Raw genomic sequence first — 16,024 nt, 5'->3', positions numbered from 1 at the left:
AAGCTCCTAAAAAAAATTCTCCAGATCCCTCTAACTTCTAATTTATTTATGGATCCCTTAGCCTACATGTTGTTTGTTCTCACTTCTGTTCTAAATCCTTTGTTAAGACTATTTTGTCCACATTACCTGTTGTAGCTGACATCCTTCTTCTTTCAGTACATTTATATTCTCTAAGATTCCAGTTTCCTCACTGATGCAAGAGTACTGTCTTGCAGGCGTTCTATTACTCCACTTCTAATAGAATTCTATTAACTTCTCAGTATTCGACTGCAAAACTGTAATTTGGAATTTTATGGATCATAGTTTGTAGCTTTCCATGCAACTATCAGTTGTGTTACTCTTCAGTCATTCCACAGAGAAACTGGTGGAAATAGAAAACCATAAAAGATTAAATTTAGCATGCAGGTGCTTTTGTAAGGTTGTTCCTGTCCTTCTGCTGTTAGTGCTGTTTACCTGTCCAGGTAGTTTTTTAACATTTCAAATACATAACTCCCAAACAAGGTTGCTTCTCTTGCTTAGAGTAACAAACTCAAGGAACAGAAATGGCAAACAGTAAGCAAATAAAATACAGTGGAGTCAACATTTACTTTTTAATATGGAGCATTAGAAGAAGAAAGGGGATGGGGCTCCTTTAACTAGCCTCAACTCTCAATAAAATAAAATAAAATAAAATAAAATACTAAAAGATGTGCCTTACAGGAAACTCTGGAGACAGATCAGTGAGATAAAGTGTACAGCTTTCTTTATAGATTCATTGCATGACTTGGATTGGAAGAAACTTCAAAGATCACCAAGCTCCAACACCCCCTACCACACGGTTGCCAACTGCTGGACCAAGTACTAGATCAGACTGCCTGGGGCCCAATCCAATCTAGCCTTGCACACCCCACCTGTGAGGTTATTCATCGGTTCCACAACCTCTCCCCTGACATCTAATCTAAAATTTCCCTCCTTTAGTTTAAAACCATTCTTCCTTGTCCTATCACTACTTGCCCTTGCAAAAAGTTTATTTCCCTCATGTTTATAAACTCCCTTTAAATATTGGAAGGCTGCAGTGAGGTCTCCCCACACATTATATTACATTATTATGACTACATTACACATATTACTGTATTACGTATTATGACTGTATTACACACGGGTAAAAGGTAAATCACTCCCTCCTCCTTTATCCCTCAGAACTCATAATGAATTTCCTCATGACTTTACAGATATGGTAGAAGTGCTCAGCCTCAGGTCTTCATAAAACTTCAGAGACAGAGTCAGCTGCTAATATTCACCTAATCCAAAGTGGTACAAAAATTGTGTCATGCTGAGAACAACAGATATCCTTTTACAGTTGATTTCAATTTCCCAACAATAATTTTTTAATATGGAAACCACGAAATAACTATTCACCAGAGCCAGCACCTGAAAGGGGCACTGAAAGGCCACCCAACTGCAAGCCCCATGTTTGCCTCTACAACCAGAGCAGCTGACTCTCACTGTTAAACCTATACCTTCTCATGCTGTATTAACCAACTGTCCTGCACAAAATGATTCAGTATTCAGCCACATCTGAAGCAAGTATATCGCTTGCTCTCCAAGGATCTTTACAGCTAAACATTCATCTAAGCAAATGTAAGGAAAATACTAATTTAACAGATGTCAACTACCCAAAATTTCCATAGAAGTAAACTAGAGGCAATAAAAAGCAAATGCCAATTTTTTCAACTGTTCTGTTCAGAAAAACAGCAGTTTCGCTATAAAATAAAAAAGCTCAACTCCACTTGGAGGTGTATTTTCACTGAAAATTATCCTATTTTTGTGATCATGCATAAAAGGCTTCTGATGAAAAAAGTTCTCTGATGCTGACAGTGACTCATTTTGAGCAATTTAACAGCATCGTGTAAGAAATACAGAGGAGTTTTTTAACATTCTGACTCAAGCCATTTGTCCTTTGAATCAGATCAGGTTTTGCTTACAAAAACCACTTTCATGAATCACAACCTCACACTCATACTTTCGTTTTTTTTAATTGCAAATTTAGCTTAGAGCTAGTGTAATAGTATGAAAAAAAAAAAAACAACCAAAGGCAGAGATGCTTTCTAATAAATCAAATTTCTTACATTTCCTCCTCAAAGGACAGACTACACTTTTCTGGATAAGGATGGACAGAGAAGGCTACTCAGATGCCAGAGCAGACAGGGAAGAAGAGGGTGCCTCATCTGTCCCCCTCAGGGTACTCGGTTTGGAAGATAAGTCCAGCCAAAGGCTCCAAGAGCAAAAGAGAGAACTTTAACTGACAAGAAAAAATCCTGTGTCAAGTTCTTATTGGTATAAAGCACTACAATAGTTACTGCAGTGATTTATACCAGAAGAAAATCTGTTCCCCTTAAAAGACTCCACATTGGATTTTCTCTCTCCATTCATCCTTTTCTTCACCATCTGTTTTACTTATTTAGTCTTTTCACCGAAATACGCGTGGAAATAATGCCCTAAAGTATTTATTATGCCTCTCAAAAAAGGCCTTTTTTTTTTTAATATTATTTTGATAGTAACAAATTTTAAAAGCCACAGACTACGATAGAATGATCGGTTACCTAAAAAGAGATTGAGCACTTAAAAATCTTTTGGGATGTGACCTTGAACAAATCTGACTGCTCATAGAAGACACTATATGGATTGATCTAGAAAAATCGTACTCATACAAGTTATTTCACTAATTTCGAAGACATTACTTCCATACTTAAATATGAAGGACGTACTTGGGTACACTACTCCACATATAGGCAATGGGTTTAGTAGCTCTCACATCAAGTCCAAGTGCATCAACATACGGATGAAAAAAATCACCTTAATTAAAAGCATTACTTGCTCAAGGACATATATAGATCTCCCATTTCACAAATCTAATAATGGAAAACCAGACAGCTGGTTGTCTTTCTGTTTGGTACTGCTGGCAGACTCTTCAAGATAGTGGTCTTAAGACAGCAGGAGGGTGGAGAAAAGAAAAAGCAACAGTTTTCCTGCAGCGACTTGCCAAAAAAAATGAAAATGTGTGAGACAATGTGTTAATGAGTATCAGCACATATGGGCAAGTACTGGTGATTTTTGTAAGACAAAAATTTGCAATTAAAATGCCATTTGCAATACAGATAATTAAGATTATCACCAAAATCCCTTTTTAAAGTAGTGGATGCACAAATATACATGTAAGATAATGCATCCTATGCCTCTCCAGCTCTACAATAAATGCGTGTCATATTGAAATTTGAAGACTTTTCTATCAGAAATCCAAATGAATTCTTTTAATCCTGATGTCTTCTATCTTTACAATAATCACTAATAAAAAACTGATTTTTTAGAGCATCGAACTATGATTTCTTGAGATCTCATTTATAATTTCTCATTTTATCCCATTATCAATTAGTCTTTCAATTATTTTAGTATGGAGATTTCTATAGAGTAATTGAGCAGAGGTTCTCCCAAAATAACATCTTGTCTACCCTTAGCCTTGGGAAAATTCTACTCATACAGCCCAACCTATCAGGCTTGTTCTTAAACACAAGCTACATGAATTGAACAGCAGTCTCTAGGATGCTCTTTCTAATATCTAGCAATCAGTTTTGCTGATTATGTATTGTCTCACCTCCGGTCACCTTAGCTAACAGCACCCCAGGAAAGTGTTACAGCTCTCCTGAACTTTTTAACTGCTTCTGCCTTTGACCTGATGGCAGTACTGGGAAGTCCTCTCCAACACCACATTTTCTGTAGAAATGAGGACAAAAACAGGTGCTCCTCACAGAGAGAAAGCGGGGCTTCAGTTGTCAGCAAATTTAAAGATTTTAAATGAATTTCACCTTAGGGGAAAGACTGATTGAAAGACAGTGGGGCTCTCTGTATACAGAAGGGTTTATTGTACTCTGTATCTTGCCAATAAGAATAATTTCTCAGAGATGTTATCCTCTTGCTGTTGGCAGAAACATTCAAAGAATACTGTAGAATGTAAAAGGGCAGTTTTGCGATGTGAATGAAAACAGTGATTCTTATCATTTTGGAGTGCATCTCAATGGAATAACCTGAGATACACTCAGTATCAACAGTAGCTACCAGGAACGAAAGAACAGCTCAAATTATTTAAAATTCCATGGTAAAATGAGTTCACAGGAAAAGATCCCTCCATCCCCTTTATTCCTAAAAAAAGAACAAGATGTGAGCAAGGCATTTTACTTCAATAACTTATTTTTCTCTTTGTTTGTATGGTTTTTCTCTAATTGTTTTTATGATCTTTTTCAATTATTAATGTAAGATGTAACTACCTATGATTGAAATATATTGTCTTTAACAAAGACACAGTCAAGAGGAATTCTGATGTATTATTTTCATGAGCATTAGCAACAGGACTTAACACTGTGCATATGTTTAATCGAAGATTAAATAAGCTTTTAGCGAATTAAATAATTGCCTTGGTTCAGTCTTTTTATTCCTAATGGCTTAAGACATAAGGACTCAAAGCTGTCTTTGGGACTGAATCTAGAAAAGATTATGAGCTGGTTCTTAGGTTCAGGGAGCGCCTTAGAAAAGCAATTTAATCCCACTCAAATTTTGTGGCAACCTAATAAATAACAGCGATATTTAACTGACATTTCAAAGCTTCACGGGAGAGTCATTGCATTTGTTAGCCTTTAGTCTCATTCCTTCGTCTTGCTTTAGTGCAGGAAATGGATGTTGCCAAAAATTGAGAAGTATCACTGAGATCAAAAAAGTGAATTAATTTTAATGCAAAAAAATTATTCACATTCAGTGAAAAGAAACTCATACCAAACTGTCAAGTCTGATGACTGACCCTAAACCTTGCTCTTCAAGTTTCAGTCAGACTATTTCCATTAGCAGTGTTATATAACTACTGAGAGACTTCACTACAAAGACTTAAGGGCTCTCCTTTCCTGCTAGGCCAGCAGGATTTCTCCATGTTATTTGCCTATCCTATGCCACTTTCCAGCATGGAGGGCTCAGGCTGAGCAGGAGACTGGGAGGTATTTCTCCAGAGAATGCTGCAGACCTAATTGCTCATCATGCAGCAGGGATTGTGAGGGCAGTGACTCCAAGACTTCTTTCACAATCTGCTCTTCAAGCTGACAACAGCAGCAGCTCAAAGAGCAGCTGCACAGCTGTCTGCTCTTTCCCAAGTGCAAAGAGTGTGCCTTCAAGCACACTGAAATGAAAAGGGAGAGAAGCTTCACACAATTCAACTGATGTTGGATTACGTCTCAAAGGCGTAAGGTGTCAGGAGGTGCGTTATAAACCTCAGGGGCTTCTGTTAGTTATAATGATGCTGAATTACGAGAAATAAAGAATACTACCATGTTCTTTGTGCCACTTGCTAATGAGATTATTTCCACACAGGTCAGAAACACAAACAGCTCCTGGATGAAACACTTACCAACAGATATCAGTAGATCTGAAACACAGTGGATGCTAGGAAACCATCTATTTGGGCTGTTACATCCACATTAACAATGATGTACGTGTACACAGGTTAGACAGAGTGAAAAATCATGGCAAACAGAAAGGAAGATTGCCGCAAAAAACATTTGTTTGCAGATTATTTGAAAGTTCAGACTTTCAGGTGTATTACCAGATATTTATCAAAGTTGCTGAAGGTTGCAAGATAGTATCCAACTGCTAGTTTGCTTCTCTGAAACAGCTCTTAATCAGTGACTCAAGAAACACATAATATCTATATCCTAAATAGTGACTCCTTGTACCACTTAGTCAAAATCCGTCATTGATCATAAATCATTAGTATCTACATAAATGTTTTCATGTCCCAGTGTGATCCACTGACTAGTCAGGCTCTGCTCCACAGCTGTACGTAAATGACTAGATATAGAAATGATACAGAAACAATCTCAGTAAGCAACATTACCTTGCTGATTTTTCCACAGAGCCTAAGAACAGCCAGGAAGGTTTACATAGGCTAGAGGGACTAATAGGAGGGAGATGCCTGTGACACATCCTAGATGAAAAATGAAATTGGGGCAGTCATCATGAATCTCCTAGTCAGCCAGGGAAATTTCTATCATAATACCTTTGCTGTCAGTACTCCTTTATGTTAAGAAGCAACATTAGGGTAGGAAATTCCTCATACTTTTTCAAATCCAGCTGAGAACTGAGCACCATATTTTACACACAAAATCTCTACTACCTGCATGCATAATGATATTGCTTCTTTAAACAGAGCAGGAACTTGATCTCTAATTCTTTCATTATTATCTGCTTACTTAAGGATTTGTAAATGGTAACATTTAGAAAGTATCACTGAAGTCAAGGTACTCCCAGAGTGAAATTTTTTACTCTCCCATCCTAAGGCTCTCAAGCTAGAAGAAATATCACTGAACATTAATTATCAGCAACAATTTAGTTATCTGAAATAAATCATTTTGATTTAAAAAACAAAACAGAAAATTACTTCCCTATCCCTGATATGAAAACTTTGCCCTACCTAATATGCTTGATCATAAATTATCCAGTAAAGATATATCTTTTAGAAGCAATGAATAGTATGGTGGGACTAATTCACTAAATCTGCCATAACACACTTGAGAGATAATTGAGACGTCAAGCCTCATCAATATCAACCTACTTAAAGTAAGGACAAGAGGACAGTGGAGGAATGATAATGAATAATGCCATTACGTGAAGCTAGTTAACTTAAAGCTTAGAAACAGATACATATCAGTCACTACTCTGAGAAGGTCCTTGAATGTTGTGAAAGTCTACATTGATAAGTATCTCAGTTCCTTAAAAAGCTTATTTCTACAGAAATTGATTGCTTTAGGAGGGCAGTAGTCTTCTTTGTATTTTAACTTCCTGACTTGTACCTTTGATTAAATTTTAACTTACCACACAGGAGTCCAAATAACGAGGTTAGAGAGCACACAGGAAACATTAGTAAAATATACACATTTCTAAAAAAATCTCTTTCTGACCAGGCAGAGGAAAATAAGTGCCAGATCTCTCAAGAGCTTCAAACCTCAGAGGAGGTTTCTGCTATTTTTCAGCACTATTAATTTGTTCTCGATCTTATTCTTAGTAACTGGTTGTAAATCTCCTTATCTGATCAATAAACATACATATAAACACCACATTACTTTCTCATCAAATGTCTTGCATCACAGTTATCATCCACTCATGCTGAAAATGGACACTGAAAACAATCCCATTTCCTGTTATCCTATTCTTTCTCCCCTTTCTCTTCCTCCATTTCCCTCCTCGTCAGCTCACTCCCATTTTGATATCCCTCTCTCATAGGGTATCATTTCACAGGTGCTCACTCCTTCCTTTTTTTCTGTACTGGTTAACTCCACAGTCTCCTTAGTATAGTTCCATAGTCTTCCTGTACCATCACTAAAACTCTTTTTCCTTTTTCTCTTCTTCTCTGAAAAATACTAACTTCAGTAAGCTTTTCTCTCTAGCCACTGATGAAGGATGTAGGAGACACAGAAAATATTCATGAGTTTAACAATTCTCTGCCTTGACAATTGTAAAAACCTTTGCAAGCATTGTACTTCTCACTGCTCTTATTCACATTATCCACAATGTACTGCCAAGCTATGTGATGTTCTGGACATTTCATCCCACTTCTTAAATCAACCTCATTAGCTCTGTACCTCCCATAGGATTTTCAGATCCCTCATCCTCAGACCCTGCCCTGAGCAGTTCCCTCTTCTTGTCTGGCACCTGGTGCATTCTCTTCCAGTTCTGTTTGTTTTGCTTTCATCTTACCCTAACGGCATTTCTGTGCCTTCCCCTATTCACACACTCTCTGCTTGAAACAGCTCTTGAAGCTGATGACTTCTCCATTTCCCTCTTGATCACCTTCTCTTTCCTACTCTGTTGAAGACTGTCATATAAACCATCTTTTTCACTCACAATTAGTCAATTCTTTGATTCCTGGCAGAGAGAAAAATATTACATTTAGATAGCAACAAACATCAATTTTCAGTTCTGCTCAGTGCCTTCCTTCTTTCTCACATACCTGGCTTTCTATTATTCATTTTATTTCACTGCTTTGCTTTCTTTCATAATCCTTCACCTCCCCATACCTGCATTATACTTTTTATGCCTAATCTCCTGCTCACTCCCTTGGTTTATGCCTTTTCTCTTTGTTTTTCAGTGAAAATGACAGGTTACTACTAGATCTCATTCTGTCTGAGAACAGCCTACCTTATTCTGGGTGACAAAAAAAAAAAAAAACAATAACATGGCAATTAAAATTCAGTAAGGCACAATCAGAGCTGGCACTGACATATTTTCCCTTGTCTCTTCCCCTCTCTCAACAGCTATTGCAATTTGGAAAATTTCAGCTAATAAAAACCAAAACTTTATCCGAATCTCCTAAGAAGCACAGCTTGTCTGATCAAAACCTGCTGATCAGTCTATCCTAATCACCTTTGTACTTGTAAGTCACTATCAAACAAATAATACAAAGAGAGTAAGGACAGAGAAGTTATCAGAGTTGAACCAAAGAGCAATCAAAATTAGCATCTTCATTAACTGTGGGATACAGCAGCCAGTTGGCCCCACCAGTGCAGGATGTAGTCCACCCATTTGGTATGCGCCTGGCTTGAGAGCAGCCAAAGCTCTTCTGGCACATACCCAGTGATACAGGTAATGAGAGGGAACTGGAGGTACAGATGTGAAAAAAAAAAACGAAGAAAAAACTGCAAGAAGCCAGCCTTCCTTAGCTTCCCTGCTTACAGTGAAAAAATCTAGGTTTATTTCACCCAACATGAAACCACTGTGCATTTCATCTTTTCCAGGATCAGGACATAACTCTGGCACACTAATATCTAAAACACAAATGACACATTTTTTCTTTTCTGTTTCTCCAATCCAGAGACAGAGCAACATGCTCCCTACCTTTTCTGAATTATACTGGGATTTGCAGTCACCAGCTGGGTTTTCAATCCAACATCCTTGCTGTATTCTCTGGATAGAGGAGGAAGGTTGCACCTGTGCACAGAAAGACATTCAAGATTTTAACTGACAGTCAGGATTGACAGGCTTCATCCCCAGTCTTTTTTATTCTGCAAGTTTGCAGTTTTAGAAAAAGAACTGCAAGCTGACAGAAAATGTGAAAGTGCTGTACAAACACTGGACCAAGCTAGGCATTCTCCTACTATACTATACTACATCCCATATGCACAATAGGGCATTTTTGCACCAGACTGTGGGGAAATATATATTAAAAAAAAAAATCTTTTGTAGACATGATCCTATGAACTATTAAGCAAAAACAAAGTGACCTGGCACCTCTGACAGGTTGAAAGGCTACAGCTGTTATTATCTACAGCCAAAACTTTTTTCAAACTCTCTCCTCCAAATTCTCTTTTTCACTCTGCTTTGTCTTGTTTTCTAGCATCAGGCTCTGGATTGGTATCACACACATCACATACGTCTTGCAAACAACAGGTAAATGCCCTTCAGTATAAAGAACTTACCAAGAAAATACAGAGAAAAAAATGCAAGTGATTATTTACAGTGTGCATACTATGTTCTCTACAGTCTTGTTCTGGCAGACAAGGCAATAATATAAAAAAGATAAAGTAACCGAGTAGATCTACTTTGGCAAGCAAACAGGGCTCCAAAAAGAACAAGTGGAGAGAAACATGCAAACAAGGAGCAGTCCTAAATACTCCTAATTAAAGAGGTGGAAGAAGAAGGAAGGATTGTAAATAAAGGTGAAAATATGAGGGCTGCTCCAAAAGTAATGTCTCCCACTTTAATATCTTGTCCCACAATATCAGAAGTAGATGTTGGTGGTATGGCAGTAGAGGCTGAACCCTCCCTCTGATATTCCATTACAGCTTGTTGCTGTGTGTCAGAGGGCAGCAGAGGGGCAGTCTGACAAAACAGCATCTGACACGGAAGTAAGTATGAAGCAAAGGTGTGGAATTAAATTCTTCCATGCAGAAAAAAATTGCACTCACTGAGATTCATCAGTGCTTGGTGAATGTTGATGGAAACCAAGCACTGGATGACAGCACGAGGCAATGGGAGGTGTGTTTCAGCAGGGTGATAGCGGGTCACCTCCACTGGTGCAGATTCTTATGAGCATGGCATGCAGCTCTCGTTCATCACTGGCAAAAAAGGTAGCTAATGGTGACTATCTCGAAAAATAATGTTTTGTAGCTGAGAATTTGCTCTATCAAATAGTGTGATTGTTCTCTTTGTATCTGCTAGAGTTTTCTTAGAAATAAATAGGAGGCATCACTTTTAGAGCAAATGACATAAATTCAAGCTGTATCCAAGACTCAGCCCTGTTATAGAAATTAGTCATGAGAAATGAACTCAACAACAGCAATTACACTAAAAACGAGCGTCAAAACACTGCTTTCAATTTCAGAGTTGTCTAACTTCTTAAACCAAAGATATGAAGAATAATACTAGTGCTTACAGGGTAAAAACAAAACCAAGATTCTCAAAGAAAATTGGAATTGGGAATTTTTCTGGAGCAAGACTGGTAGCGTTGTTAGGTTGATTTTTTAAGGTGGTTTTGCTGTTGTTTTTTTTTCCCCCAAAATCTTGTACAGACAGGCTGAGGTGCATCTCCCTGCTGCCCCAGGGCCTCAGCCTGGCAGGGAGCTGTTAGTTCAAATCCACCACTTCTCCTCTGTTACCAGGGAGACATGGGTCTCCATGACGTGGGTTGCACTTCTGGGAGAGGCAGCTTCATTTTCTTCCCATGCTCCCATTAAACTCTGTGGCACTCTGGTTCAGGAGCACAGCTCCAGCAGTTTTCAATGGTAGGTCAAACAAATGTTTGTGAAGAAAGATGTGTGTACAGGTGACCTTGCCCTAGATTAAAGAGATGGAATAAGAGACCTCTGGCAGGCCACAGTTTAATGATTCCTGATTTGAATAAACATAGACTCATATGGCCTTTTTTGATTGAAGTTTATTTAAAAGCACTGTGATGAACCAAGATATCTCCTTAGTTTTATCATCTTAATTTATTTCTCACACCAGTTGCAGAAGCAATACTTAAACACGCTAACTCCCTTCAGCAGTAAATCACTTTCCCGATCTGTCCTGCGTGAAATATTAAGAAGTGGCCTAAGCAGCCAACGGGAAACTCAGCAAGAAGTCAGTCCATCTTCAGAAACTCTTTGCCCTTTTCTCGAACGGGTCAGCAGAGTGCTAAGCTTCGTGCAGGTGAGTAATGTACCAAGAAGTAAAAGATTCACAGTAAGATGCATGTGTTTTTTATTATCTTACTCTTGCTCCTGGTACTGAGGAGTATGTAAACATGCAGGAAAGAAGGTAGAAGCAGGACAGTGTCTGAAGTCAGCATTTTTTTATATGAACATAAATGAAAGAGGAGAACTTATTGGCCAACTTACTTTTGTATTTCCCTGCTAAGGCATAGATTTGATGGGGGGAAAAAATCATCAAGAAAGCACAGCAGTTCATGCACACCTTTTTCACATGCAAGGCCTTCCAGTTCAATAGGTAGAAACAGCTGACTGAAATGAGAGGGATCCTTCAAACTTCACAGGGCATAAACACCTCTTCTGAGTTTCGCCCAGAGATAAGTACAACTCCTTCAGGTGCAGAGAATCCCGGCAGCTTGGCTGAGTAACGGCGTGTGCATTTGACAGATGTTATGTGATTACCTAGCTATTTGTACGTATACCAAATGCTAGGGAATAATAAGAATTTAAATGGGATTTTGAATATTCATTTCTACTCCTTTGTAGCACCTTGACCAGAGTCAAGACTATAATTAGCTATAGCAAATGAAAGCAATATTTTTTTGGACTTGTTTGATAGCCCCAAAAGCAGCATCATATTTAACATCTACAGCTCCATCTGTGCTGGTATGGCTAGATGGCATGGCAGAGTATAATTAAAAAATAGCAGCTTGTCCTTCCCAAGTCATGATAGCCACTAGTCAGCTTGGACATGATGATGAGTTTCTTCCATATTTGGAACAAACTCACTAGCAAACAGCATGGAAAACATCCCCCAGTCCTCTCCCTGGCAGATGCACAAACCATAGCAGAGACATAAAAGGTAGTTGGGAGACAGGGAGAATCACAAGACATATAAATATTTCTTCACAATCTAATGCAGTGAAAATACGTATCTTCTCTCAAATACAGAGAAATAGTTGTTTATGATTTAGTATCCAACACTTCTTTCTTAAAATACTTGCTTGTGTGAAGGGAAAGGGAAAATTTTAAAAGAAACATCCTAAAAATAAACATTACAAACTTGAAAAACACCCACATAACTCAATAAAAACCTATGGTAACTACTCTGACTAAACATGTAGACCGTATGCCATGCACCTTTTTTATTGCAGATGAAGTGTGCTGTGGCCTACGGGCTGAAAACTGCTGCTCTTTTAATCTCTATGTCGGTACAACTGTGTTTGTAGAAGATGCTCAGAAATGAGATGAGTCTAAACTCATTAATTAACCTTAGTGATTAGTGTTTATTGAAGAAGATGGCTGCAATCGTATTTCCATAAGCTGTGCTGTAAGTGAAATCAAAAGCAAAGTGAATCGAAGGAATGAACAATGGCAAAACCTGCCACAACTATTTTGCACTGCAGAAATAGTATAAAGCCATCAGACACATTTCCTATTAGAAAATGCAAAATATTATGCAAGTTATTGTTATTCTCTTCCTCTCTCAGCTCTCAGATTATAGAGATCAGATTTAGAGATCTGCTAAATTTTCCACCTGCTACAAAAATATTCTCTCCCAGTGGCATATTACCTTTTACCCAACAGAACTGAAATATTTTCATAAATATGACTGTACCATTAATACAATACAGCCTGCAGGCAGTTTCTGGGATTTTTGCAGGTTTTTACCTACTGCTTCTTTCCAATCCAAAATAAGTTCAGTACAGACAATGGCTAGTTTACCCTCCCTAGAGAGAGAAAAAAAGTCATTTTCTCTGATCAGGATCTAACAGCTGCTTTAAAAAATGCTTTTATTGTTTCTGTAACTGATTGCTCCTATGGTATTTTAACTTCCTATTGCATCTACATAATATTACCATATCATACCCTGCAGTTTCTTATTTTAGTCTCTGGAACATTGAAGGAGCTTTGCAGTAGTGGCAATCAGCACACTGAGTCCCTCCTTCTGTGCCTTTGTCTTCAGTTTGTTGTATTTCTTTACTTTAACATCAAAAGCAGTTTTGTTCCTTGAGATGCAAGCCAAAAATTATAGTAATTCTGTCTGCTTTAGAGCAAGTTTGTATGGCCTTATAATAAGCTATCAGGATTCAATAAGTAGACTTGCTAAAGCGGGAGCTCATTACGCATTTACCTCAAAAACCAAAGAAATTCCATTTCTCATCTCTTCAGAAGCAGTCTTCCAGTTTCTGCCCCACAATGTTTTTCTTGTTCATGTTTACCAAAAAGGGGCCAATTTCTGTCTCTCCTCCTTAAAGAATGCGGATCTACAAAGTGCCAAATTCAGTCAAGAAAGCAGTAGCCGATTCAGCACCCTTCTGACAAATTCCTATGACTTCAAAAACTAGAGGTACAGCAAATGTGGGGAATTCAAAACAAGATGGCATCAAGGAAAACGGTTTTGTCTTCTCTTAGACAGAAGTTAATCTGAAGGGAGGAAAAATGTGGAAATACTTTAGCTTGTCCCAACTTATTAATCCTTGCCCTATGAATCAGTATCTACTCATCACGATTTTAATGGGTTGCATATGATTGCATTTAGAGTTGTGAAGGACGAAGCACAGTACAAGACGAGACTCCAATAAGGAATAATTAAAAAGCTCCTAAATCCCTGTCTGTGACACTGTATGATCTGTCACAACCACAAGGCACCCATCTGCAGATTTCCCCCACAGTACACACATATCTGCAGAGGCCAGCCAAAACTTTATTGCCCTTTCTCACACTTCTACCCAAATCACATCCTGCAAAGGGGATAAAAAAAAAAAAAAAAAAAAAAAAAAGTACCCAAGGCAAATTATAATTGATTAATCACAACTGAATAGCTTTGAAAAGTCAAAAGACTGAGCAGGGGGAAGGGCAGACAATTTGTCATTGAGGTTTCCATCTTACCGCATGACAAAATCCGCTTGATCTATTTGTTTTCCGCAGCCGCTCTTTTTGAGAATCCCACCGTTTCCCACCACAGAGCATTTCTTCAGTGGCAGCTGGAAGGGTGTAGCCTAGCAACACAAAACAAGGACTGTTTTTACAGAGGAGAACACATACATCTTTGTAGCAGCTGCTCCTGGAGAACCAGGGAGCTGGCAAGGCTCAAAGTGAGGAAAGAAAACAGAGAATGAGGAGCTAGGAAAAAAGTCCAGAAATTAGCTGGTAAGTAGACAAAGGACAGTTCTTATCCCTGTTTCCCCAACCAAAATTCAAAAAAGATGCAACACAGAAGAGAATAACAGTTCTGCATAAACAAACTGCATAGTTACAAAGTTGTGATAAACATAATGACCAAGATAGGCACTCCAAATGTGTCTTCTAGCCAAGCTGCAGAGAGAGGAAAAAAAATTACCAAGAAAAAAAACTATGAAAGTGACCTTTTACATAAAAGACAGCTCTGGACAAGAAAGGAAGGAAGAAGGAACAATGTGAGTACAAAAGGGACTCAGGAGTTACCCTGGATCCCTCCCTTGTTCTTTCACTGGGCTGGGTCACCCGAAAGCATAAAGATATTTAGAGCATCCCAGCAGCTTCATAAGCGCTCAGCTCTCCAAATACAGCACAAACGAAAATTAGAAAACCATTTTAACTAAGGAGCCCTTGTCGCAGCTGAGCAGGGCATTAAATTGCAAGGTCAAATTGTCATGCTATCTTATGTATCAAATTCAGTATTAAATACGATTTGCACAGTCTTCTTCACTCCAGAGGATCTCAAAGCTACATGTGAAACATCTTCCTGTCAGCCTTGAGTCATTCACCTTTAGTGGTGTTGAGGCAGTCATTTAAATAGCTCACAGTACATCAGTGTAGCCCAGCACAGATATGTGTGTATAGATATGTGTGTGTGTGTGTGTGTGTGTTTGTGTGTGTGTATATATATATACATATGTAAAACAGGGTCAAGGGGTGAACAGCATAGGAATTTCAAGTAGTATGATAAAGTTATAAGAATGGATTCCATCTACAACACAGGAGTTAATATTCTCCTCATGCAAAAAAAAAAAAAAATTGTGCAGGAATTTTTCATTTATCAAACCTGTCAAAACCCGACTTTGCAGCAGAGACGGAAGCTACTGTCTGGGCCTCTGAGAATGCAAACGCCACTGTGACAGGATACAGCATGGCAAAACAATTATTTTCACCTGGACAACAAGTTCCAACAGTGGCAACACTTACTGTCACTTAAATGTACAGAGCAAAATCTAACATTGCATAATGTATTCACTAGGCATTACAGCAGTGTACATAGCATAGAAAACAGATCCAGCGCTACAGCACAAACTCTGCATTTGTTGGTATTCGTTTCTACTTTATCTTCTCCCTTAGATGTATTTGCTTCACCATCTATTCTCAGCAAATTAGATTCCATTCAGCTAGTATAAAAACATAATCTGCTATCTAATAAAATAAATTAAAGCATTTTGCGTATCCTAATATATGCTAGAGTAGAAAAATCAATTCCAGTTTACTGAGGCCCAGCCACTGCTGGGAACCCAGGGACAGCACAGCAGAGCAATACTAAGTATGCAACTGCATTCTGATTCTGCATTCGCCTTCCCAAGAACATTTTTTAATTTACCCAGCTATTGAACTAGCAGCATACCTTGAAATTCAAAGGACTTTTCATTGTTGAGGTGACACTGACCAAATGAAAGCTCACAGGTTCAGTACAGGGAGTGGGGTAGGGATGGAGGAAATTTAGAAGTGGTAAGTTTTCATAAATAACATCACCATTCTTATTCAAGATATGTCAGAGCTCTTCCAAGACAGCCAGTTATGCAAAGACAAGGCTGCGACAAATAAATCACAAAGGCAGCAGCCATTAACTTAAG

General features: G+C 38.3%; 1 protein-coding gene across 1 annotated transcript in view; it reads right to left on the bottom strand.

The window, feature by feature from the left end:
- The window catches only part of ST8SIA1 (ST8 alpha-N-acetyl-neuraminide alpha-2,8-sialyltransferase 1), a 126,143-nt gene that overhangs the window by 51,657 nt on the left and 58,462 nt on the right, over nt 1-16,024 (bottom strand). The window contains exons 3-4 of the mRNA XM_048955637.1: nt 14,094-14,203; nt 8,908-9,000 (exon numbers count right to left, since the gene is read on the bottom strand). Coding sequence (XP_048811594.1) covers nt 8,908-9,000; nt 14,094-14,203 — 203 coding nt within the window. The remainder of the gene's footprint in view (nt 1-8,907; nt 9,001-14,093; nt 14,204-16,024) is intronic.

Source organism: Lagopus muta, chromosome 1 (assembly GCF_023343835.1).
Source record: "Lagopus muta isolate bLagMut1 chromosome 1, bLagMut1 primary, whole genome shotgun sequence".
Lineage (NCBI taxonomy): Eukaryota > Metazoa > Chordata > Aves > Galliformes > Phasianidae > Lagopus > Lagopus muta.
This window is presented reverse-complemented; position numbering and strand designations above follow the sequence as displayed.